Source organism: Malus sylvestris, chromosome 17 (assembly GCF_916048215.2).
Source record: "Malus sylvestris chromosome 17, drMalSylv7.2, whole genome shotgun sequence".
In the NCBI taxonomy this organism is placed as follows: Eukaryota; Viridiplantae; Streptophyta; class Magnoliopsida; order Rosales; family Rosaceae; genus Malus; species Malus sylvestris.
The window spans coordinates 21,564,973-21,591,221 of record NC_062276.1 but is presented as its reverse complement, the minus strand read 5'-3'; the positions used below and the strand labels follow the sequence as shown (position 1 = coordinate 21,591,221).

Here is a 26,249-nt window from a genome sequence, read left to right as displayed (position 1 = left end):
CATCGTACCAAAATCGTAGGAGATAAGCTGATCTTGTCCAGTCTTAGCTAGGGGGTACCTACCCCTCCACCCAATCAATAAATTCGGATCTTGAAATTTGATCAAACGGTTAAAAACTGGAGATTCCTTTAAAAGTTATAATAACTTTAACCGTTAAATCAAATTTCAAGGATCCAAATTTATTGATTTAGTGAAGTCGGTGAAAGAAATCCGGAGATGGTCAATTTCCCAACTTTTACACCCATTGACAGGGTCACTAGGTACCACCTCCTCTTCACTCCTCAATTGGAAATCTGGAATTCAATTCAACCTTGTTCAAGTAGATATGGTATTATTGTCTCCTTAAAAACATTCTTAAATTCCATCTCCTATTATGATTTTGATTGTTCTCTTATTACGATTTTATCCGTTATAACACACGTGCTAACTTGGAGATATTATTGAAAATATAACGAGAACAATGTTCGTACATTACTCTAGCTACCTTAGCCACACCATGTTTCATAAAAAAATAACATAGAACTTAGATCAATCACTTGAGTTACAAACATGCATGTTGCATCTAATCCTAACCTTTTATTTTCTCAAGTACCGTTGTGTGAAAGCTTTGAGACAACCCACGTTGAGGCCCATCAACTTTTTACAAGATCCAGCCCAAGTCAAGAGACCTAGTGGGCAGTCATAGCTGACTAAACCTCTGGTTACCCACGGAGTTGAGAGTGCTGATGTGTCCACTTTTAGACGTGGGACTTCGGATTCTTTCGTTTCATTTTTTTTTTCTATGTCCTCTGGATTCATTTACGGAACCGCCATGTCACAAAAACGTAACCATGCCACATAAAATTTTCATTGTATCAAAAACACGGTCTGGCATACTAAATATCATATTATAAACAAACAAAAAATCATTTTGAACTGCTCAATTACTTATATAATAACACTTGGTTATCAATTTATGTTTGCGGTACAATAAAGTATTCTCTATTCAACTATTCACACACCCTAAATATCCAAAAACCCATTTCCTGCCTCCCGGCTAAGTTGCAGGTAGTTCTATCCTGAATATCCAAAAAACCAGTATTATTTTCCCTAACTTAAGTAGGATGGTGCATGTAGTGTTACCGCACAAGACCTCCAATTTTCTAAAACCCTCAAGTTTTTAGTCTAACAGAGACAATGAATCTAAATCCAATGATGTATGTACAGTCTGTGAATGGTGTAACCATTTTTATTCATGTAGCTTGGGAGCATCAAAATTGACTTTAATACACAATTATACATGTACACTTTTTTATTTATGTCGCACAAGAATTATAAGACCGACCATGCAAGTTGGTGAATACTCCACTTTCATCTAACTTGTGAGAAAAAAGATTTGAACTCGAACGCAAGTGACATATCCCAAACCTACGACATGCTTGGGGATTCAAACCTGCGCATATAGATTTTCAAAGATTTAATTCACAAAACTGTAAATTCGGAAAGTGCAAAAGAACAATATAAGGAGCAAAAGTAAATTAATTGGTGCTATGTTCAATTAATATAGCGGATGCAATCTGCGATTATATTAATTAAAGCCCAAATAATGAGGAGTAAATATTAAAGGACATTTTTGTAACTATTCGAGATTTATTTGTTTAATATATAGTTCTATTATATTTAATTAAAGTGCTTTGTTAATTTTTATTTTTTCATAAATCAATGAAACATTATAATTAAATTCTATTTCTCAAATAAAAACGGGTACATCTTAAAAATCTAATAAGATAACCTGATAATTATATGTACCCAGACCAATTTGTGGTGCTAGGTTCGTCTTCACTAAGATTCGAGATGCCATGTCCGTCATCATGGAAAAGATTTCTTCTTCTTGTCACTTTCCTTCATTTGTGCCTTGAAAAAGCTTGTGTGTTTGGTGATGCTTTGTCGTCAACCTTCATGAACATAGCTTTTCGATCTTTTTTATCAATCTCAAGTTCCTTGCATACTCAACTTGACTTCTATAAAATGAACCACTCTCCCTGTCAGTCTCACCTCTTAGCGTCGTCTTTTGGGAACAACATTAGAAACAAGCTTAATAATTCAGTATTTTAGGCAAAATTTTCACAACTTTCCAACATTTGTGATGGTTGAACCTTGTGATGAATTTGGGCAAAATTAGGTACCAACTGTTTGCTTGCATCAACTAAAACAAATAAAGTGGGAAAAAATTAATTATTTCAAAAAAAAATAAATGTAGGTGCTAATAAAAAAATTAGAAATTTTTTTACCTCATCCCCAATATTTGTGTCACCTTGATAAATTTTCACCGCTTTTGTCTGAGCATCTCTATATTTGCCTAATGCAAAACTCAAATTTTTTATCATATTAGTAACTAGTAAGTGCACTTTTCCTACGACTAGTTCCATACCGACTGCTATAATTTTCATGAAATTTCTTCCACACAAGAAAACATCTTTCAGCGATTAACCATGCAGTTTCGGTTTCGACTCTACCGTCAACGGGATATGCCATTTTCGTAAGCACAAACAAAATAGGAATGTAATCAATAAAATAAGAATGTAATAAAAGATTGTACATAATTTCGCGTGCTTCCTTTCATTTCTTGATCGAGCTATCATTAGTTGATGAAATTTTAGACTAATAAGATGACCTATTCCAACAAGTACTTAGAGATTATTTGCTGACAGAGACTTAGATAATCAGTCCGTCTCAAAGCAATGATGTTTATCTAAATTGAAAGTGCTCATTGGTCGGCTAATTCTATGACTTCAGTGTTGTTTATCGAAATTGAAGATATTGGCGGTTGCCAACACCCTCACAGATTTCAACTGGTGTTTAGTTACAAATTTTGATTACATCAAGTAAAATCCCTGATCTACTCAGGCCAAACCCTAAAAATCCTTGCAAGGTGGTTATTAAATCCTAGTCATGCGTCATAAAGAACTTGTGAGTTCAAGTCCCATCATGCTTCTATCCTATGCATCGGATTCTTCAAAACCATTTTCCTACATTTATGGGAAGTATAGGTTACTTGTTTAATTTAAATAACAGTCAATCAGTCACTCAGTATTATGATTTGGTGATATTCATCATAAGTAAGATGTTTTAGGTTCGAATTGCGTGGATGGTGAATTTGATGCCAAATTAGGTTGATCATTGTGTGGTTTAGCCAAACTCCCCTCCATTTAGTATAAAAATAGAGTGCTACTAAACTCACCCCATTTCTCACCCACCTTGTAATCAAAATGTTATTGACATATATTCATTTTAGAAAAATACTTTTAAACCCTTGTTTATAATTGGGCAGCTGACATGTAAATACTGCGCCACCATCAACTACTATAACCACTTCAATCGAGAAACTTTTGAACACCCACATATTTGAATAAAAAAAAAATTGTTGGGTTCTAGGGTTTAGGTTGGATGACATTCATTGAAATCCCAAATGAGGATAGGGGTTGGGGGCTATCTAGAGTAATTATTATGGGTTGGCCATGTAGTTGGAGAAGGATTTGGTTATGGCGTGAAAAGGGGGACATGTTTCGGTGGCAGAGGGGTAGGTATCAGGAGAGAGTGTGGTGGTGGGTAGGGGACAAAGATATTGATTATTGAGAGGTGGTGGTGGATGGGTTGCGAGATGGGGATGAGTGGGCAGGCGGGTTGGGGCTTCGGCTGCACCGTGAATGTGGTGCTGCGATTAAGGATGGGATAGATTAAAAAAAATGTATAAAATTTTTAATATATATTAAAGGTTACTTTAGAAATAATAAAGGGTGAGAAAATAACATTTCAATTTTTTAATTTTTTAAGGTGAGTGAAATTAGAATGTTGCTGGAAAAATAGAACAATGAAGTTGGTCTATCAACACTCTAAAAATAAATCGATGTGCTAAAAAATAATATTTGCGACAGTTTTAAACATTTTGTTATTTATATGTTATATACAGGATGTATAAAAAAATTTGGAGCCCCCGAAACTTGGGGGCCTTAGGCGACCGCCTTCCCCGGCTACCCTTAGGGCCGGCCCTAAACGTCATGTAGGGATTCCTATTGCATGGAATGCTGTCCGACGGCATCACTCATCAAATAGTTCATCATCTATCGAAAAAACGGATGGAGAGAGATTCTCTCATGCAACTAAGACATATATAATTTCAGTGGTATAACTCATCAAATAAATATTTGTCACGTGTTCAAAAGTAAATCATTTGTCCAACAGACTTGTCCTGTGATAAATTAGTAACAAGATAATTTGAGGGTGTGTGTTCCTATTATAATTATCTTGTTACTACATAATTTGAGGGGGGAGAAAAAGAAGAAGCCTAATTGGTTAGGCCATTACCATTACAAGCTTCCTTTTATTGGGCATATTTTCTTCATGTTGAAAAACCAATTTTGTGCTCCATGTTGGCTTCTTTATCCCAAAAGGACCCCTTTTTTTTCGTTCTAATCGATTAATTCCTGCTCAGCTTTTATCTCATGACCTTTCTATATACTGACTCACTGATTAATGGTTATATATGCTTCCAGCTGCAAATTGTAACACGTTGTATGTTAAGAATCAAAACATATGTGTACTTATATACATAAACACATATAGACAGCTTAACTTATAAGTAATTAACTAGTGTAAAAAATGCACAGTGGTAGTAGAAATTTGTAATAAATGGGGTCTGCTATTCACACATCATGTTTTACTTCTCACACATCCCTTGATAATTTATGTCTGTTAGATCTTATTCAATTCATCCGATCCGACAACCGAAAATTAAAAAGGTGTGTGAGAAGTAAAATAGGGTATGTGAATATCTCACCCGAGAGAGGGCGAAAGTCATAAGAAGATAGCACTGGAGGGGATGGGGGACAAGAAACATATCGATCATATCTTCTTAACAAAATATAACATGGGGGTTAAAAGATCTTCGAGACAACTGGGCAGCAAAGCCATTCTGAAATTTGGATATATTATCCAATTTAAACAGAAGCAGATGCAGGGCATGCACGTCACGTACACCATGTGCTTGGGTTTCATTCATCATCCCACATGCAATCCCCCCGGAAGCTTCCTCCAATTCACATTTTCCGCTCAATGTGCCCTATCCTCTCATATTGATTATTCTCTATATCAACTGTGTACGACTGGTGTTATTCTTCTTCATCAATAAGTGAGAATTTGAGAAGTTTTATATTCATGTTAAGTCATTCTATTAGAGTAGAGTATTGTTACATAAAATATAGGCATATTTGCCCCCTAAATTTGTATAGAGCTGTAAATTTCCCACTTGAACTTTAATTTTAATCGATTAGCCCCTAAATTTTTATGATTAGACAATTCCCCTCTTGAACTTGAATTTTAGCCGATTACCCCCCCCTGAACTTTTATAAATAACACTAAATTTTAAAAAAAATCATCCAATTTTCCATTCATTTTGATCACGGGGACAACGAATGACAACTGTATGGGGGCAAAAAGAATGGAAAATTGATGGATAAAAAATTTAAAATCTAACACTAGAGGGGGAATTGGCTATGTACAAAATTTTAGGGGGGTAATCGGCTAAAGTTAAAGTTCTTGAGGGAATTGGCTAATTATAAAAGTTCAGGGGTGTAATTGACTAAAATTAAAGTTCAGGAAATTGACAACTCTATACAAGTTCAAGGAGCAAACCGACAAATATCTCTAAAACATATATATATACATATAATGGAAAATTAAAGTAGAATTGATTGTAAAAAGAAAGCAACCATCAAGGTTCTAAAAATCGTTAGGCACTAGTCAGGGCAGCGGGCAAGGCCTAGTGCCTAGGCGGCTAGGCGGATTTATGTAAATTTATTATATATCTTATAAATAAGTGCCTATTTACACCTAAAAAACATTATACTTGTATGGATAATAAAAGAATTATAAAATGCAAAAATAGAAGTAGAAGAATACACAAATTATATACATCCAAAAAATTCAATATTTAAAAAACAATAAGCATATAATCATAATGAGGAGGATTTGGATGATAGACTAAATTCTTCTTGTTCATGAATCATGATCCTTGCATTGATTAGATATAGACTAAATTATTTAACCTTGTTGTATCTAGTTTATTTCTTTTCTTTGTATGTATCCCCTCAAATGTGCTTCAATTTGTTTCACTATTGGATGAACTTGTAGTAAATCCATCATTTGCAAATTAGGCACACCATAAGTATACAATCATGAAACCAAAAAAGAAAAAAAAAACACACACAATTAATATAAAAATATATATAAAAAAAACCGCCTAGGACCACCTAGGGCCACCTAGGACCGCCTAGGCCCGCCTAACCCGCCTAGCTTCTAGTCGATTTTTTCAAATGCCTTGTCCAAAATTGGGGTGGGGCTCCACCGTTCAGCGCCTAAGCACTGCCTAAGCCGATTTTTAGAATAGTAACAATGCATAGGTGTACATATATGTGTACTTTTGCGTACCCTTGCAGTCTTGTACGTATAAATGTGTGTTGTTGGATTTCAAAGGCAGGAATAGGAGGATAAGGGTATGCATGTGTACCCATCTTCGCTTTGCATGGCCCAGCACTTGGCATTGTCTCAATGAATTGAAGCCCCCATCACATTCTTTCCATGCATGTGTGCATTATTAGTGTTATGTAAAGTGGGCATATACATATCTCTGCTGCATGCATTGTCTAAAGCGGTCGTAGTTCTCATTCTTCACTCCACTTATTGTACATATTTAGACATATATATGTGGTGACGTTCTTATATAATGTATTCTCTTCTTTAAGGGCTTGTTTACTTATCAATAATGGAAATGAAAAGAGAGAGAATGAGTTCCCTTCATGACTTCCTTCGTGTTTACCTGTATGTAATCAGTAATGAGATTATCTAAAATCCGAATGAAATAACCCAATTTTAGGAATTTAATTAACTAGAGGAGAAGGTGTTAAATCCAATTTCCTTTTCTTAATTTTCCCGTGCCGCAGTTATTCGATTTCTTATTTCCGTATTGCTAATAAGTAAACAAGCCTTAAGTTTATTAAAAGAGATGAGAAAGAAAATAAAAAGATAAGAACAATGAAAGAAGTGATCAAGAAAAGATATGAGAGGAAATTTATCATACATATATAAACTAAAACTAAAAAATGTTTAAATGAAAATTACATCCGTAAGTGATAGATTGCCTTGGTGGTTAAGGCTTTCTTCCTCAACCCATTGTGTTCAAGTTCAAACCAATTTCCATTCCTTTAGTTTAAATTCGTGTAAAATATCTATTGTAATAAAAAAAAATCAAGTTTTTCTTTCTCCTTCTTCCCTTTTTCTCCTTAATTAGCAAACATGTCCTTAGTTGCCCAAATGTAATTGAAGTTCATCATTCCTACAATAAAAATCATAGAGTGAAGTCAATTAGAGAACAAAAGGAGGAAAAATCATAGTCCCACACAGTCACACATGGAGTTGTTAAATTTCGACAAACTCAACACAACAAATGCAAATATGATATAGAAAAAAATAAAATAATTAACCCCTAAAACAACTAATCTAATTATAAGTAATAAGACAGTGGGACCTCATGGAAGGGCAAATGTCTAGGATCGGGTGGACAGCTAAATCAGTCCCCAGGTGTACCTAATCCTTTGTTTATTGATCCCCCACATGTGTCCCTCCCGCATTATTTTTGGAGAAGTTTTTCAATGAACTAAATACAAGATGATAGGTACATAATGTGTTATAAATATAAGTAAAGAGACATTGAAAATTTTACTTCCTTCACTTATATTATGATGTGAGCTTTACAAATTGTGCTTCACCGACTTGTGCTCTGAATACATGAAAAAATCTCTTAATTTTTGCTAGCAACTTTGTGCAACCAATGCCAAATTCCCCCTTTAAATTTGAGGAAATTATAATAATGGTCCATCAACTTTAACTCAATTGGAGTAATGGTCTCTCAATTAAAAATCTAAGAAGTACAATGGCTGGTCCCTCCGGAACACGATCAGTGGTTCCTTAACTCATTAAAACGTGTGGCTATGGTTTTTTTCGTCAACTCTGTTAGAATTTCCGTAAAAACGAATCACGTGTCATGCACACGAGGCTGAATCAAGGGGCAAATATAGAAAACCAAATGAGAAAATTGTAGCAATGGTCTCTCAACTTTAACCCAACTAGAGTAATGGTCTCTCAACTTTAACCCAATTGTAGCAATAGTCATTCCAACATCACTCATTTTGACAAAATTCTAACAAAATTGAAGAAAATGACCATAGATGCACATTTTGATGAGTTAATGGACTAATAATCATGAATTTTTTTAAAAATCATTACTCCAATTGAGTTAAAATTGAGAGACTATTGCTATAATTTTCTTTTCAAATTTTTACGCACTTTCTCCTCCTCTCTTTCTTTCTCCATTCGTCTCTTCTCTTTGCTTTGCATTGGTTTCCCAAGCTTTTTAAAAAGAGAACTTTAGTTAAAAGTTTCTGGTACTGTTCATCTTAACACTAAAAAATCAATCTTGGTACTATTCACTTTACCCTTTATTTTGTTATTTTTGTTAAAACTCAAAGTTTCCAAATCATTTTCATTAGTTGTTCTTTTCAAAGAAACTTTAGTAAAAAAATTCTGATACTATTCACTTTTTAACAAAAAAAACTCACTTTAATATATTTAAAATGGTACGTACACAAGACGATGTATCAACATAATACTTATAAATTCCTCACTGAATTCCATGCTCTCTCTCCTACCTTGCTGATTCCTGCTGTATTGCCTTAATATTCTCCTAATGTGCCATGAAATTTGGGCCCTCGATATTCACAAAAGGATGCCACTGATCAATCACAAGTCCAGTACATGAACTTTGCTTTCTCTCCACATATATTATATTCCTTTCAAGTTTGCATGTTGCACTTTAATTATATGTTCCAAATTTCGTAAGTTCTAGGAAATGCTATATATGTTCATGGAAATTTATACAAATTGGACAAACTTTTGGTAGCTCCTCATCATGGGAGTGACAGACTATTTATTTGATGATAATGTGAACTTATCGTATTTAATATCCGATCAAGATAAACATTGACATTGTCCCTAACTTGTCCAAAGTATAGTTAACCGTAATGTATAAGGACTAATGTCCTAACTACATCACATTCAAATAAGACTATATATACACTTAATTTTCATACTAGTAAAATATAACTCGATCCTTTGTGGCTATAATATGGTTGATATATGGTCTAAAAAATAGGAAAAAATATTATCGAGTCCTTGACATCACACTTACATTAGTAAATTGACATTTCTTCTTTATTTATTTTTTGTTACATTCTTCTTCTTTTATTTGTTCCTCAATAAACAAAATTTGTTAATTTTATTAAACTTATCAAAAGAACAAAATGTAGATAAAATTGATTCTAAATTTGCCAAATTCGGCAATAAAAAGAAAGTAGAATACAAAGCCAACCCCAATTTTTACTTTTTTTTTTCAATTCTACAATTTTTTTCCCAATGACCCTTAAAACATTTGACTACAAATTCAAATTTTAACAGCCAAAAAATTAGCAAATTAAGCTAGAGATTTCATGTTAAAATTAGAGAGGTCCACCTTAATTATCCTACTCTAGCATCCACTACATCATCTGCCGAAAATCGTTCACATTATGATGATGGATCAAGTACTCATCATGACCACCGTTGGATACGCCAAAAATGGAACTTTGACTCAGAAATTGATGATGATGTGATCTCTGAACCTCCTTCTGTCTTCGGAGCTCCAGAACCTTCCTATGCGAATTGGAGTGCCTAGCCGACACGAAAGTAGGGCTCGCGGCGGGCCGGTACTCGGGCACAAGCCGACCTGACTTGTACCGGACGCCGCAAGCGTTGCAAAGAGTTTTAGGTCCCATGGGCCCAGTTCGCCATTGCGGGGTCTTCTCAGCCGCACAATGGAGGCATTTTCGGCCTGAAGAGTCTGAACCCGAATGCGAATTGCCCCCACCGGTGGCACCATCTCTCTTCTTATGCAATGTTGTTTTGGGAGGTTTGGTGTCATTGTTGGGAGTGATGAGGTGGAGGAGGCGCGTGGACCAGTCTCCGGGGGCGGCGCGTGAGCGCTTGCTTCGAGCCTTGCCCGGGAGAGGCGTTTCGGAGGGGAAAAGCGGTGCGTTCTGAGGCGTTTCGGAGGATGAACACGTTTCGGGGGTTTGAGGTTTGGTTGTGTTGCTTACGGAGAGGAACTGGAGAGATTGTAAATCCTTGTCTGCTGAGAAAGAATCCTCCACAAAGTTCGACAGCCATTCCAGCTCCGCCAAATCGTCGTACTGCAATCAATTTTTAATTATACAAATTAATAAAAATTGCAATTAATTTGCCAATAAATAATTAATTAATTTTACATAATAATCAAACATAAAAGTAATGTGGTGATCGTAATCATCGTATATTCTATATATTGCATGCAATATATAAAGAATTATCCTCCTGTCCTGCGAATTACATTTCAGGACAACAATTACATATGAATTTATTATAATTTGAAAATAAAAATAATTTTAATTATCAATTCCCGAAATAAACTATTTTGTTAAATAGTTAATTATAAAATTAACGTCAGGATCATGCAAATTGCATGCAGAAGCCAAAAATTAATGAATATCATTAGAATTCACGAATTAATGGAATTGGAGGTTTACCGGAACGCAGAGGTCGCCGGAGATCTGAGAGTCGCCAAAGCTCCGGTTGCCGGAGAACTGAGGCTCTCCGCCAGAGACCGAGGAATTACAGCTGTCAACGGCGGTGACCGCTGAGGAATGGGCGGCAGGGTCAAAGAAACCGCGGCCGCCGTCCGCTGTGGTGACGAAGGGGTCTTCATTAGAGAAGTTGAGGAGGTCGTCAACGGTGAAATCGCCGCTGGCAGGCTTCTTTTCAGGCGATAACTTGGTGGCTCCGCCGTTGAAGTAGCCGCCGAGGTAGAACTCGGGCAGTTCCATTTGTGAAGGGATTGATAGTGAAAATTTCTAGAGAGAGAAAGAGTTTGCTTGGATAGTGTGAGAGTGATGAGTGAGAGAGATAATGGAGGGGCGTGGGGGGGTTTTAACATTTTAGGAGAGAGGAGACGGGTATGGGTGTAAATAAGTGGAAATTGGAGCACGATTTTGCATGGTGAGAGATTTGTATTAAACAATAGGAAGGGGAAGTTGAACCCTTATGAAAGTCCTCACATGATCGCTGACACCACCTCCACCCTTGTCACGTGCTTTTTGGACCGACCTCCCCCACCCCACGTCCTTATTTTATTTTATTTTTCGAATAAAAGGATATATTTATATTGGAAATATGTAAGAATTCAGCTAAATTACATAATAAGTAATTTAATTTAGTATCGAATTTATCAACTTATTTCATTTACAAGTGAAAAGGAATATCACAAAAATATTGAGTACCCCTACCCCCTTTATCTTATAAATTCAAGAAAATAAAAATGAAAGTAAAAATTAATATGGTTGACAATATTTGGATGGGTAATAAATGTAATTGTGAATAAACGGACCTTATCCAAATTTACCATAGTCAACGTGCCATGGGATTAGAGTCGGGTGACTCGGCCCATCCGACTCGGTCTTGCAAAACCTCGTCTAGGAACTAGAAAATGTGTAGTGCAGTTTTGTTATCTTATACACCATACTTCAAGAAAATTACAGTTATTTACCGTTCAGTTTTTTTTTTTTTTAATGGAAGTACGATATTCATTGAATAGAGAAGTACATATGAAAGTGAGGATAGGATGCTAATAGTGGGCCTTAATAAAAATCTTTTCGATATCCCGCACCAAACTTAACTACTAATACTATCTTTCAATAATAAATCAGAAATTACATCAGGAGGTTCCTCGAACCAAGAAACTAGGTGATCGAGAGCTAAACTAAATCTTGCTAGGCGGTGAGCCACCTTATTCGTATCTTTTCGACCAAATGAAACCTTCCATTGCTTGAAACTTTGAAGGATTTGCCATGTATTAGCAAACAGATGTTCATAAGGGTCGTGATGCATTGTTCCTTCATTATGGATTTCGAATATCACCATAAGAGCATCACCCTCCACCTGCACATGTTCAGTTGACCATTGCCGTGTAAACACAATTGTTGCACGCACAGCAACAGCCTCGGCATGCAATGCAGAATGAATCTCATTCTCCCAGACCACCATTGCTGCAATGAACTCGGCCTCTGAGTTTCTTACCACAATCCCAATACCTCTACGCGATCCAATCTCATCCCAAGCAGCATCAAAGTTGCATTTTATCCAACCAAAATCTGGCTTCTGCCATTTCTGAACTCGTTCCGTGATGTCGTGCGATTTGACCTCATTCCATTTTCTGTATTCTCACAGCCAAGTTTGAGCTTTAAGTTGGGTGTCCAAAGGGGAAACCTCTACACCATTCCATAAAAGCTCATTCTGCACCTTCAATTTACTCCATAATAAAACGGCAGTGTTTATACCATACTTAGGGCCTCCGTATTTAGATCTCGTATAAATACTCGGAAGACTCAAATGTAATTATGTAATAAATGAAGGAGCAATTATGTAATAAGTGAGGAGCCCTTATTCTATAAAAGGACCCCTCACTCTCCTCGTTAAGGGAGGCCAATTCTTAGGCCATAGGAAATGACTCTCTCACCCTCTCATCCTATCACAAACAGAGAAATACAATATCGGTGTGGACGTAGCCCAAACATTGGGGTGAACCATGATACATCTTGTGTTATTTACTTTCTTGCAGATTCACGATCAGATTTATGTTGTTCCAAGACCCCTCCGGTTTTGTGTATCAACATTTGGCGTCGTCTGTGGGAGTCGACATAAAAAATCATGTCGGTTCTCTTTCATTTTTTTCATCTCACCACCGTGAATCTGCAGAAACCCAAGAACCAAACACCAAATAAATCAACCCAACCCAGTTTCTAGAATTCCCAAAAACTCAATTAAATTCAAATGAATCCCTTGCTTCTGTAAAATGGCTGACATCGTTCCAGCTTCAGCCTCTGTTCATCCCACGAGCTCACAAATCTTGGTCGATCTCTTTGTCTCCAGAAACATCCCAGCCTTCCACATGGTGAATTGGGTTTCCTCGATTCCTCCGGCAACACCGTTTACAAAGTCACCCATCAATCTCCCAAGATTTCTTCTCACAAACACGTGCTGCTTGACGCCGCTTGAAATCCTCTATTTTCTTTGCGCCGTAAAGATCATGGAAGCTGGGAAGGATACAAAGGGGGAGATAGTAAGGAGAAAGACTTGAAATTTAGAGTGAAGAGAACGAAAAATAAGCTTACCAGAACTGAGTTGGAAATGTTTCTTGTTGGTGAGAACTCAGCAGATCTAGCCTGTGATTTCAAAGTGAAGGGCTTTCCTTTCCAAAAATCTTGCACCATCTATAAAGGCAATGAGATAGTTGCTCAAACGAGGGATTTTTAAACAGACGAACATGATCTCCACAGAGCCATCTCATCTCTCACTTTCCCTCTCTACTCTTTTAACTATAAACCCACCACATCTCTCACTCCCACTCCAATCATTTCTCTTCAATTTTAAGCAAAACCCATTTCAGATTTCAGAAAACCCATTTGAAAGTTCAAAACGTTTACTCGAATCCCTTGAAGAATAAGGAAGAGAAAAAGAAAGCTTCAAGAAGATCAGTGTGGACTTTCTGCAAATCCCGTCTGTTAATGGGTTGTCATTCAGCTTCTCAAAGAAAAGTGTAGCATTCAAACAAAAAGACTGTAGCTTTTCGCCTACTAAACCAGACCCAATGACCGAAGCTCCAAGCTTGGTATCGTCACATCCTCTTCGTCGACTTCGGCTTTACATTTTTTGTCAACTCCACTCTGCAACAAGCTAGAGAGAAGTCAAGATTGAGAAGACCCAGAGGAAGAAGAAGCAAAAGGGAACTTGGAAAAGGAGATTCACAGCTTGGAGAATCGCGGGAAGAAGATTCACATCGGTAGTCTGAGAAGTCAGCGAGTGTGAGGCCGCTGCATGAAGTCGATTCACTTGGGCCTATAGAGCTTGGCGCCACGGGTGAGGCCCAAAGAAATGGGTCACTGGGAACCGGCCGGAGTATACCAACCACCACATTGTCCTTAGATAACGCTTGCACCATAAATGCCAACCAACCACATAGGCCATCCTCACAAACCAAATAGCAGTTGATCTAGAGCAATGTAATAAGGCATGTTTAATTGTCTCTACTTCTTTATCACATAACCCACAAATATCCTCCATAAGAACTCGTATTTTTGTCAAATTCACCTTAGATGGCAAAGCATCCAGACAAACACGCCATACATAAATCTTAACTTTCCCCGGGACCATAGCTCACCACAAAGCTTTCTATAAAAACTTGGTCTCCTCATTTATCACAAATCCCATGGGCTCATCCCCACCAATACCATGCCACGTTCTTGCCACAAAGTAAGCACTCTTAGTTGCAAACAGACCCTTGGGTTCTTTAGTTCAAATCATAGTATCGTCCAGATTGAACAAACTTAATTAAATACTCAAAATCAAGTGTGCTTCATCCTCCAAAAACCAACTATGGATTAAATCCATATTCCACCAAACTCCATCATGATTCACAATTAACGATCTCACAGGGAGAGAGGGATACACCCCATCAGTCTGGGGCTAATAACTTTATAAAAATTCTCCCTTACCAACTGTCCCCCCAAATTTGTATTCATAGGCCATCTCCAATCCTCCACCTACCACCTCTCTGAATAATTATTTTGGATCCCGCCACAGTTCTCCAACAATAAGATAAGTTTGGTCTAACTGGAGCCTGCAGAAAATCTGTTGTAAGGTAGTACCAAGCTTTGAATATTTGAGCAATAAGATACTACAGGTGTTGTATTACTCTCCACCCTTACTTAGCAAGCAACGCAAGGTTAAAAGCATATAAGTCCTTAAATCCCAAGCCACCCTCACTTTTTAGTTTACACAGCTTTTTCCATTTAATCCAATGTATTCGACGCTTGCCTGCTTCCTTTCCCCACCAAAATTGTGCCACCATTTGGTTCAACTCTTCACAAAAAGACTTAGGCAACAAAAACGTCTGCATCGTGTACAATGGAACTGCTTGAGCTTCAATTTTTATCAAAATTTATTTGCCAACACTGCTCAACAAAGAACCATGCCAGCCATTCAACTTCTTCCATAGACAGTCCTATACACACACACACACACACACACACACACACACACACACACACACACACATATAGATATGCAAACGTAGCTTTCTTAGATTGTCCAACAAACACTAGTATGCCAAGATACCGGTCATGATACTCCACTCATTCCATCCCGAGACAATTAGACAAAACCCGTGCATCCGTGTCCATTAAATTTCTACTAAAGGCCATACTACTTTTTGAAAGGTTAACAGCTTGCCCAAACACCCGTTCGTAAGTTTTTAGCAGCTCTTTCAACTGTACACACTCCTGGACACCTTGAATTCGGCCTTGTGCTTCCCACGTATTAAACAATGCAGATAAACCCTTGGCACACAAAACAAGCAAGAACGGTGACAATGGGTCTCTTTGACGAATTCCACGTTTAGGTTGTACAAAACCCACAGGCTCCCCATTTAGTTTGAACGAATAAGAAACTGTAGTAACACACATCATTATCCAGTTTATTCATTCCTCTACAAATCCCAACCTCATCATCATTTGCTCCAGAAAACTTCATTCAATATGAACATAAGCCTTACTTATATCCAACTTCAATGCCATTACCCCATTCCACCCATTGTTCTTTCTATGCATATAGTGTGCAATCTCCAAAGCTACCAAACAATTATCTGAAATTAACCATCCATGAATAAATGCACTTTGAGAGGATGATACAATATCCAGCAAGATGACCTTTATCTTATTAGTAAAAACTTTGGAAAAAAAATATCTTGTAAATGACTAATCAGCCAAAGTAGAGTCATTAAGGTATGATCAAGTTTCTTAGGAATTAAAGTAACATGTGTATAGTTAATTTTCCTAAGCATATGCACAAATGAAAGGATAAACCTAACCCTATCACAAACATCTTGTCCCACAAACTCCCAATGTTTCTGATAGAAACCAAGTGACATATTGTCAAGTCCTAGAGCCTTGGTTCATTTATGATGATACCTTAGGAGCCACAACCCTCAAAATTTCCTCGGATCTGTCGCACCCTGGAGTCAAATAGTTTTGTGAAATACTCCATAATAACAGCCTCCATACCCATTTTATCCTTATGTCAATTCTCGGCCTCATCAAATAACCCATGCAATTCGTTTCTCCTTTGTCGTCGATTTGCTTTTTGGTGAAAGAACTTCGTATTTTGATCACCAAGCCATAGCCAATTTTTCTTGGACCTCTGACGCCAAAAACTTCTTATTGTGCAAGTAACGAATGCAGCTAGGTATATAACTCATGCATTTGGGCAATAGTTGTCTCGACAAAAGGTTGTCCAAATAAAGAGTTCAACTTATCTTCCGTTTCTGAAATTTCCCCAAGAATTGAACATTCCATGGTTTTTGCCCAGTTAGTCAACTAGATTCATGTTGCCTTAATCTTCTCCGTGACTTTGAACATAGGTGAGGCCTGAAAATCCGACGCCCACCCTTGTTGTATTGCAGCCCCACATCCATCCTTAACAAACCACCCTTCCTTATATCGAAAAGTCCTTTTAAATTTAACTCCTCTTTTGAATCATGTCCAACAAAATTGGTATATGATCTAACGAGGTAGGCTTTAAATGGGTGACATTGAAATGTTGAAACAAATAAATCCAACTTTGCGTTGCTAAGACTCTATCCAAACAAACTTTAATTACACCACTCTTAGTCGTAACCCAAGTGAACTTATTACCTACAAACCTCAAATCTTGTAGTTGGCAACATGTGAGTGCATTTCGAAAACCCTCCATTTGTCGTTCACTTCGTAAATCACCATCTTCCTGCTCCTCGGCCTGCAAAACCTCATTAAAATCCCTCATGAAACACCACGACAAGTTTGAATTATCCCGCAGACGTTGAAGCAAACTCTACGATTTATGTATTTCCACCTCAGCTGGAAAACCATAAAAGAAAGTAACTCTCCAGTGATTCGTATCTCATATCCCTCTAACCTCTAAATCAATATTATTAGAGGAATAAGATCTTAACGAAAGATTGGCTTCCATTCTCCACATGGCACATAAACCCCCCGAACGTCCCGAACTTGGTATTGTAAACGCAAAATCAAACTTTAGCTATGATTTTAATCTCTCCATATGCTCCTTCGAGCTGTTAGTTTCACACAGAAAAATCACCAATGAATCTTTAAAAAGAACAAGTCTCTTAAGCGTCTGAATTGTCCAGATGTTCCCTGTAATCCCTTCTAGTCATCTTTCTATAATCATCTCCTGACAAAGAAAGTGCTAAATTCCCTGTAAAAGCCTGGTTCACTTCATAAGCTAACACATCATCCCCCACTCTTGGTGTAATTTTTGTCTCAAACAAAAGCAATGGTTGCAGTACAAGTGTCACATTGCCCTCAGTAATAAGTGATGTATTCTCATGTTGGGTCCAAGTATGTTCCTTCAACATATATGGTAGCAATGCCATAGTATCAGCTAACCTACCATTATCATTAAAAACTTCATTAAGATCAGGTATATGGTCATTCTCCCCACACAAAATGGGTTCCTCCGCTTCCTCATCCATAGGGTCATCCAATTCCTTCGACAGTGGTGCTACAATCGAGCCCAAACCTTTTACCTGCAGGTCGTTTGTAATCTTTCTCTAACACATCATCTTGGAACCATCTACCATATGGTTTAGCCATATTGTCCACTCGTTTACCATCATATCGCTCGCATTGATCCTTAAAATGATCCATCATTCCTCAAAGAAAGCAAGTTAATGACAGTTTTTCACAACGAGCATCAATATTCATAGTTGTGCCCTCCAGTTGTACAGAAACGTACCATCGCAATAGCTTCCTCACATCCAGTCACACCCTGACTCTAAGAATACTACCAAATTGCTCATCCTTGTGACTTTGGTCTGTAACATACTCTCCCAGTAGGTTCCCCAAAAACTTACTCATTGGGCGAGTCATATAACAGATAGGCAAACACTTAAACTGAACCTAAAACTCTTGAGAATGCAGCGAGACCCTAGCAGGATATGCCATATTATCTGCATTGCCAAGTACCAGTAAATACTGCTTATTATATAACCAAGATCCTCCTCTCAGAATGGTGGTACGCTCCTGCATGGAATTGAATACAAAGGCAAATCGATCTTCCTCTAAATTAGTCACAACTACATTTGCTTTAGGGCACCAGAGATTCCTCATTGGTCTCTTAATGCTCTCTTTGTTCACCGGTTTAGAGGAAAATACCCTTCCCACAAGAAACACTCTCTTGACGACTTCAAGGATGAAGCCTTCTTTTTATCAATCACAATCACCTTCTGTTCTTCCTCCGTAATAGCAAACTAGCCTGCAAAGTTCGACACAATGTCCTCCATTGACATCAAATTGTTTGTGACCCAGACCCAACTTCGTGTGCAAAGCCTTAAACACCGAACAGAGAAGTGTAAGAATTTCCCCCACACCATGAATTATCCAGAAGTCGCACATCCCATATGCCTACCTCCTCATTGTGAAAGAGCGAAACCCTAAAATTTTCGATAATTGCCAGTCGCCCTGCTAGGGTTCGCGAGAAACCTAAAAAGCCTTTCTCTTTTACTAATAATTAAGATTGAACGATGAATGATTAATTTTCTTATAGACTGTGATAGTATATGGAAGGTAAGCTCATGGGAATTGGGGCATATTTGCTTAGAATTTGGCAAAGTTTTTTTCCTTACATTTGAATTCTCAAATCTAGGAAGGTAGTGAGAGAATATTGGGAGAAGTTTCTAAATTATGTTACTTTTACTATATTCTCAATTCAATAAATACTTAGTCAATTATTTAGTAAGTACTATAAAATGACACAATTCAGATACTAAAACACTTTTTGCATATAGAAATGGTATTGCACTCTTTTTCTATGAGCCGAAGTGAAGGTATAGTCCATTGTTTTATCAGGTCATTTCCTCATAAACTCTTTTTTAACTTTTCACTTTGAAATTAATATCAAAATTATAAACACATATGTTGGGTACTATTGAAATTTTAAATTTCATGTAAAATAATGTTTGGTTTCATCTCTTTTTTTTTGGTCGTGAAACATAAATTTGTTGATCTAATTAGGGGAGTTTAGCCATAACTTAACAATTAGTCAATAGCATTAGGATTATGAGGGAAGAAGCGATTAGGATAAAATCAATAAAAGTGAAAACCCTGCCCTAACTGGCCACGTGGAAGTGATCAAGACCGTTGTTTGATTAAGTGAGCTGTAAGCATCGTGCTTAAACGTGGGTGGTGAATATAAGCAAGGGGTATGCTATCCACACATCCCAAATTACTTCTCGCACATCTTTTTTTTATTTATATTCGTTTATTTTCTTTAATTCTTTCGATCTAACGGTCAAAAATTAAAAAAATATGTGAAAAGTAAATAGGATGCGTGAATATTACATCCCTACAAACAACATGATAGGGCAAATAGCAGTAGAAAGTAGAGTTAATTCCAAGTTTAAATAATGGAAAAATGAGGGGGAAGAAAACTTAATTAAAGTAAAAGCACAATTCCCAAAGGGCAAAAAATTATAAGGAGCAGAGGAATCCGGCTGTAAGCTTGGACACTATTGGAGGAATCACAGCGACAAAACATGCAACCAGATCGATTTTATAGGCAATAGCCTACATGAGAGGTTTTTTAACGTGACCATCACACGAAATAGTATATTATGTATTTTTATATAAATTGTGGGTTATGTGTTTTAAAAGATTAATAACTTAAAAATTACAATTTTCCACCACTTACATAAAAATACGTGGTGTACCATCCGTGTTCCCGTCACAACTAAAAATTTCTCAACCTACCGGGGTTGAAAATTGTACTTCAATTTTTTTTATTTTTCTTTGTGTATGCTAATTACTTCAATATTTTTGCAATCAATTATCCCATAATATGCCACTTGGTACTTCAATATAAATATTTTATGTTCGATTCTTGACAAATGTAAAATTTAAACTACATTACTAGTAGCTCATTGTGAGATTTAGCATAATCTCTCCCCCCCCCTTAGTGTAGATATATCGTTTGTTCAAAAAAGAAAAATTACCCAATAATGTAAACTACCAATAAAACTCACTTTGTCAACCAAATTATAATGAAAATATTATTTAGTCTTTTATCACACAAAAATATGATGGTCAATAATGTAAATTTACAGATCTAAATTTTACCTTTTTTTTATCGAAATCTAACCTACTGTTGATTTTAAAATATATCTAATATTAAAAAAATAACAAAAATAATCCAAAAACCTCCCACTCCGACTCCCCCTCTCCCCTCCCCCCAACCTTCTCTCTCTCCCTCTCTTCTTTCTATTTTAAAAATAAAAGCAAAAAATGTTTATACAAAGTGTATAGTCATATGCTAGTATGGCAGTAATCAAAGTTGGCTAGTCGCCTTGCCACCTCCGGCTTGGATGTTCCCTTCTTCCACTTCTTTTGTTTTTTTTTTTTTTTTTGCCAATTTTTCTTCTACCTTGTTGATTTTTTTGGGTCAATCTACATTTTCTCATTCTGGTTTGATCACATAATATAGTTTGATGATCACAATAATCTATTTCTCGGAATATGCGAGTTTAGTTAAGTTTAATATAACAATGTGATCCATTCTCTGTACTCAAGTTAAAATCTTATTTTCAATCGTTTAAACGGATTAAATGTAATTATCAGATTGGTTATCTATCTTCTAGTCCAGTATTTATTGATCGGTGACCATGTACACAAATAATTAACTGAGTTGAAACATTATTTAATTATTCAACTCTATCAAATAAATAGATGTACATAATGTTTTCATTGTTTTGTTTTAAATACTAAATTATCACATAAATGACTCAATGATGGTCAATTTTGTTAATTTTCACGTATAATAATGATCCTTTGTAGGAAGACTTTCTTTTTTGTTAAACGTTAGATTTGTTAGATTAGATGTTATATTATGGAACCGACAAAGTTCGAACCTACACAGTGGTGCAAGGGAAACACTTTCTCCACCATTTTGGTAGATGACCACTTGCTGTAAGATGACTTTTAAGATAAAGAGGACAACCATCAATTTATACAACATTATAAAATGAGAAAGAAAAAGAGAAAAATATATTTAAACAAGTTACAAATGGAAAAATATGGATTATATTCCTTTTCTTTGTAAAACTTATTTGACGACATTTTAATGTTAGTTACTTCCATTTTTTATTTTTTTTGGTCAGATAATCAACTTAGAAAATATACAATAAATTTATGAAAAAATTATCCATGGAATCCAGTTCAGCGTCCAAAACAAGTACAATAATGGCTTGGTGTGTCTACCTCTACCATACATCACCATCTTTGATTGGCTTTTTTAGAAATCTAAAACAATGAACTTCTTTGCATGTATGTAAGAAGAAATTTTTTATTGTGTCTGGAACATACGGATAGTACACTACTACGTATCATTAATTTTTTAACACAAGTATTTACCATTTATATAGTAAAAAATAGTATACTATCTTATATTCTGAGCTGACTAAAAAATCTATCGTATGCAAGAGGGTCTGGTCAACCACGTGGCAGGAAACTATTCATGATGAGGCCAATTTCCTAACGTGCTTCCTCACACGTGCATTATGCTTACCATGTCTAAACCCTAACATGGTAGCATGTGTGTGCTTGTCACATGCCCCTTTCCTTAATGCATGGTTTAAACTTGATTAGTGGTTTGGTTAAATGCTAATTACTCTCTCAGACTCTCAGTTACTACGTGTGCTACTACTATTACTATACAACCTTTGTTGGTAGCTTCAAATTTATAAACAAACAAGGGGAACCAAAAAAAATGATTACTTGGGTTTTAAGCAAACATTTTCAGACTTCCAGGTCAGTTGTATATAGTTAAAACTCTATATTACGTGGTAAAATACATAATTTGTACAAGAAAATAATTTTTCGTTGTCATACGATCTTATATGGTATTGTTGTTTGTCTAGTTCAGTTCGCTTCACCTTTAAAATCGATCGATATATATGTCTGGTTTTGTTAGATTTAGCTCATCAGCGGCAATCAATCATAGTGCAAAAAATCGGCGGGTTTACAGATTGATGAATCTAGCTAGGCCTGCATAAGCCTAACCCTTTGAGATCATTACACTTCCATCCTCCAAGACAAATATTCCACGCTTTGGAGCATGTAGGGCTGAAACGATGAACTTGCAGGAGTCTTATATATCATTGGTAAAAATATTGGCACATTATTGATGTCAAAGAAGAAGTAACATTATATGAAATAAAATAAATAAATGAAAACTAATATTTTGGGATTCTTAATGTCAAAAATATTTGTTGACATAAACGAAATTAGCCTTTAATTTCAGTGTCTTTTTCAACATATGATGTATCTGTAACTTTGAGGCCTCTTTTGATAACCTTTTTGTTTTTGGTTTCACTTTTTGTTGTAAATAAAGAGGAAAATGATGAATGGATAAAGACGTGAAGAGTGATGGTACCACACCCCCTTCTCATCCTTAATTCATTCATCCTTTAGTTACTTTCTATCTCTAATAACAACACCTAAAAACTGAAAATAAAATGATTACCAAACAGACCCTTACCCTCTACAACACAAATTGATTAATAACATGCAAATGTCCAGATCAAATTTAGTTGATCTTCAAGGTTTTGAATTGTTAGGAAGACAATGCACAAAGAAAAGAAAAGAAAAGAAAAGAAGTTGCTACAGCCTCAAACCCATCCTCCCCACAACACAAGATGATTAATGACCTTGGTATCCCAACACAAATTTTGGACTCGAAGAATGCCCCAGCCACTTTATGCAACGAATTTGCAACACACACAAACACATATAATTCGTTATGTAATACAATTCTACAATACGCAGGCGTCATACCATCAATATGAACAACAAAACCGCAAGACCTTTATTTGAATAGAAACTAAAACATAGAAGAACATGAAGATGTGAACTTGGCTCCTCATTTCATTTGACAAATGCACAAACAAGCATATAACTTACATCACCTTGAGTAGTTAGAGTAACTTGCAAGTTAGTATGCAATGTGTAATGTGCGGCTGCAAAAGAATTTGATAAACATCGAAAGAAACTAAGATCATGCAAATCAAACCACATCCAAATGTCAATAAAAACAAAACAGTCAAACTGAGTGTACTGCTTATTACTCGTAAAGATATCTCTCCAGCGACATAGTAGGAAGTTTTTCGGGTTCATCAACATTAATCAAAAGTGATCAATTTTATGATACTTTGATGAAAGGAGCTATGTTGATAAAGAGGTTCAGATACAATGTGCTGTAACAGAAGCAAAATTTCAAAAACAAGTTTCTACGGCTCAACCGTTGTCACCTGTTGCCACTCGCCATCTATTTCTTCCTTCCATAATGTCACGCTGTTGTTCCCATCAGCCACAGCCAATATGTTTCCAGTCAGCGACCATGAGACCCTCCAGACAGGTGCATTGAAATCATGTAGCACCTTACCTTCCCATTGATCCCCATCCTTGCCCACAGTCCATACAATCACCTTACCATCCTGTGAGGCACTGGCAATCGTAGATTTTGGCAGTCCCAAGTTGGGTGCCCAAGCAACATCCCTGACCCAATCAACATGCATTTGAAGAGCCGGAAAGCAGTCCAGCTTCCAAACGCCATTACCAAGCTTCCACACCTTTACAGTATTATCACAGCCACCGGAACACAGCTTCTGAACAGGGTCAAGCAGACCAGAACCAACAAGAGCACCTGGGGCTGTTGAGGGAGCCCAAGAAACAGAGGTGACACCAACTGGGTGAGCTTGATCGATCCTTGAGGTATCCCAGCCACCATCCGACCTTGCAGTGAAAACTGAGATGTTCCCATCAGAGGAACCACACGCCAAACAAAGACCGAGTTCATGAGGAGCCCAAGCAATCGAGTTCACAGACGATTTGTGGTCATCAAAAACATGAGCTTGGGTCCATTCATTCTGATTACCTTCCTTCCACAGTATGACACGCCCATCATAAGAACAGGAAGCAAGTAAAGACCCGAATTTTGGATGAGCCCAAGCAACCTGCCAAACCGGCCCCTGGTGACCAGTCAGGGTTGCAAGATGCTGAGAGGACGAATTGCTCACCCCAATTATCTTAATTGTGTTGTCGGATGAAGCTGTGGCGAGGCGCTTACCATAGTAATCCATGACCACATCATGGACTGTGTCCTGGTGACCAGTCTCAACCTTTTGTGCAGGCATTTTCTCCACTCCTTTGTTAATGTTTCAACAACTTCAGATCAATAAGATCACCGAAAATTCAATAAAAATAATTATAATCTTATAAATTCTAATGGCCCCTCCAGAGAATCCCGAATCCTCCAATTACGAGATCATTAGTTTTTTTTCCTCAAAAACCCATCTGTTTGGTTGCCGAGAAAATTCGATACAATATATCAAAATGTAGAAAGAAGCAAGATGGTTTCGTGTTTTCAGCATTAAAATTAACGATATCAGAAAGAAAAAAAAACAAAAACAAAAACAAAAAACAAACAAACAAACAAACAAACAAACACACAGACAGAGCAAATACCCAAATTATGTACTCAATATAATCAGCAAAATTTCAGCACTGAGATCTCTAAGAGGAATATCACACTCATGCTAAAACACTACGCAACGGATTGGGATATAAAAAAATGCAAACCCTAATCGATTTAAGCTAATATTAAACGCAGAAATTGATTAAAATCCAATAATTCGTTACGGATTAATATAACAATCTTACAACAAAAACAAAACACCCAATCCAAAATTCTACAAGAAATGCAGTGAAAGAGCAAGGGATCTAACCTGGGGAAGCAAAGATTGGGATCCAAACGACGCAGTTTGAGAAGGAAGCGGATTGCGAATTGTGTCTGCTGCTGCGAAACGAAGAAACTCGCACAGGAAGAAGACTTCCCTGTGCTTTCAGTTTCTATGCATACAACGCTTTTGCTGAAATTAGGCCCATTATTCCCCATAAGCCCAATACCTGGAGAAGAGCGGCCCATTGGGCTTGAGAGACAGACTTGAAAAACACGCAAGGTGATATGAGTGCATGGGTGTGCCACGACATGGCCGGGGACGCCGCCGAGGAAATCGCCCCACCCTGAATCAAAAGTCATCACGGCGTTTCGCCGCCACGTCATCGATTCAGAAATCGAAGTCGTGCACCCTTCGTGGGCCCCACCATTTCCTTGTCAAGGGTCATGCCTTGTCCCCTCTCCTTCCCTCCGGGCCCACGTCCAGCCCACCACCTTCATAAAGCCACTTGTGCAGCTCCTCCTCCCCCCACACAACGCTCTTTTACCATTTGACAATTGATGTCACGGGAATGTTATGTAAATATGTATATAATATAATGTGTATGTCGACAGTATTAATAGGGCAATCTGAGCATGCATGATGTGTTGGAGGAGTAAAATTTTGGAATTATCAGAATTATTATATAATAGTCTAAGAAATGTAATTTTAAACATCTTATCAATTGTATGACGAAGCATGATGTATCGGCTCGTACTTTCATACTACTAAAAAAATCTAGCGAATTTTAACGAAAAGTTCACGGTATTGTTCATTTTAACGAAAAACCATATTTTTACACTAAAAGGTCAAATCTGATACTATTCCCTTTACCCTTTATTTTGTCCTTATCATTAAAACTCAAAGTTTTCAGGTTTTTTTCATTAGTTTTCCTAAAAATCTAATGTGTTGGGGATAGGGCGTTGAAGATGGAAGGGGTACATGATTGTTGTGGTCTCAAAGTCAATGTTCCGTACTCTACCTACGCCTCCAATAGTATAGTCTTTATCACTCTCCTCAACTCAATTCACTAGTTGAGGTTTGGCGGGTTATGAAATGAATCATACTTTTATGAAGGTGTAAGAAATATTTCTATCAATAAATCAAACTATAAACAACATTGACATGGAATATGACCAGATTTTTTTATCACAAAGCCAATAGAAAGATAATTCAAAATCTAGTTGATGGGGTGTTATAGATTTATCCATGCGAC

General features: G+C 36.8%; 3 protein-coding genes across 4 annotated transcripts; all 3 read right to left on the bottom strand.

Annotated features, from left to right (window-relative positions):
* Nucleotides 1-9,395: 9,395 nt before the first annotated feature.
* On the bottom strand, nt 9,396-11,072 carry LOC126609882 (GATA transcription factor 9-like). Its single transcript, XM_050277817.1, has 2 exons — nt 10,689-11,072; nt 9,396-10,316 (listed from the first exon to the last, which is right to left on the bottom strand). Exons 1-2 carry the CDS (start codon nt 10,983-10,985, stop codon nt 9,627-9,629), a joined length of 987 nt encoding a protein of 328 aa, XP_050133774.1. The 5' UTR covers nt 10,986-11,072; the 3' UTR covers nt 9,396-9,626.
* Nucleotides 11,073-11,829: 757 nt separating this feature from the next.
* On the bottom strand, nt 11,830-17,031 carry LOC126611885 (uncharacterized). Its single transcript, XM_050280204.1, has 2 exons — nt 16,913-17,031; nt 11,830-12,370 (listed from the first exon to the last, which is right to left on the bottom strand). The coding sequence occupies exons 1-2, from the start codon at nt 17,029-17,031 to the stop codon at nt 11,830-11,832; spliced, it is 660 nt and encodes a 219-aa protein (XP_050136161.1).
* Nucleotides 17,032-23,316: 6,285 nt separating this feature from the next.
* LOC126612130 (protein transport protein SEC13 homolog B-like) lies at nt 23,317-25,203 on the bottom strand. Of its 2 annotated transcripts, none has more exons than XM_050280440.1 (2): nt 25,043-25,203; nt 23,317-24,462 (listed from the first exon to the last, which is right to left on the bottom strand). In XM_050280440.1, exon 2 carries the CDS (start codon nt 24,449-24,451, stop codon nt 23,546-23,548), a length of 906 nt encoding a protein of 301 aa, XP_050136397.1. In that variant the 5' UTR covers nt 24,452-24,462; nt 25,043-25,203; the 3' UTR covers nt 23,317-23,545. The 2 variants fall into 2 exon arrangements, with proteins under 2 accessions (XP_050136397.1, XP_050136398.1); XM_050280441.1 differs by having other exon boundaries at nt 23,317-24,482; nt 25,043-25,173.
* Nucleotides 25,204-26,249: the final 1,046 nt, after the last annotated feature.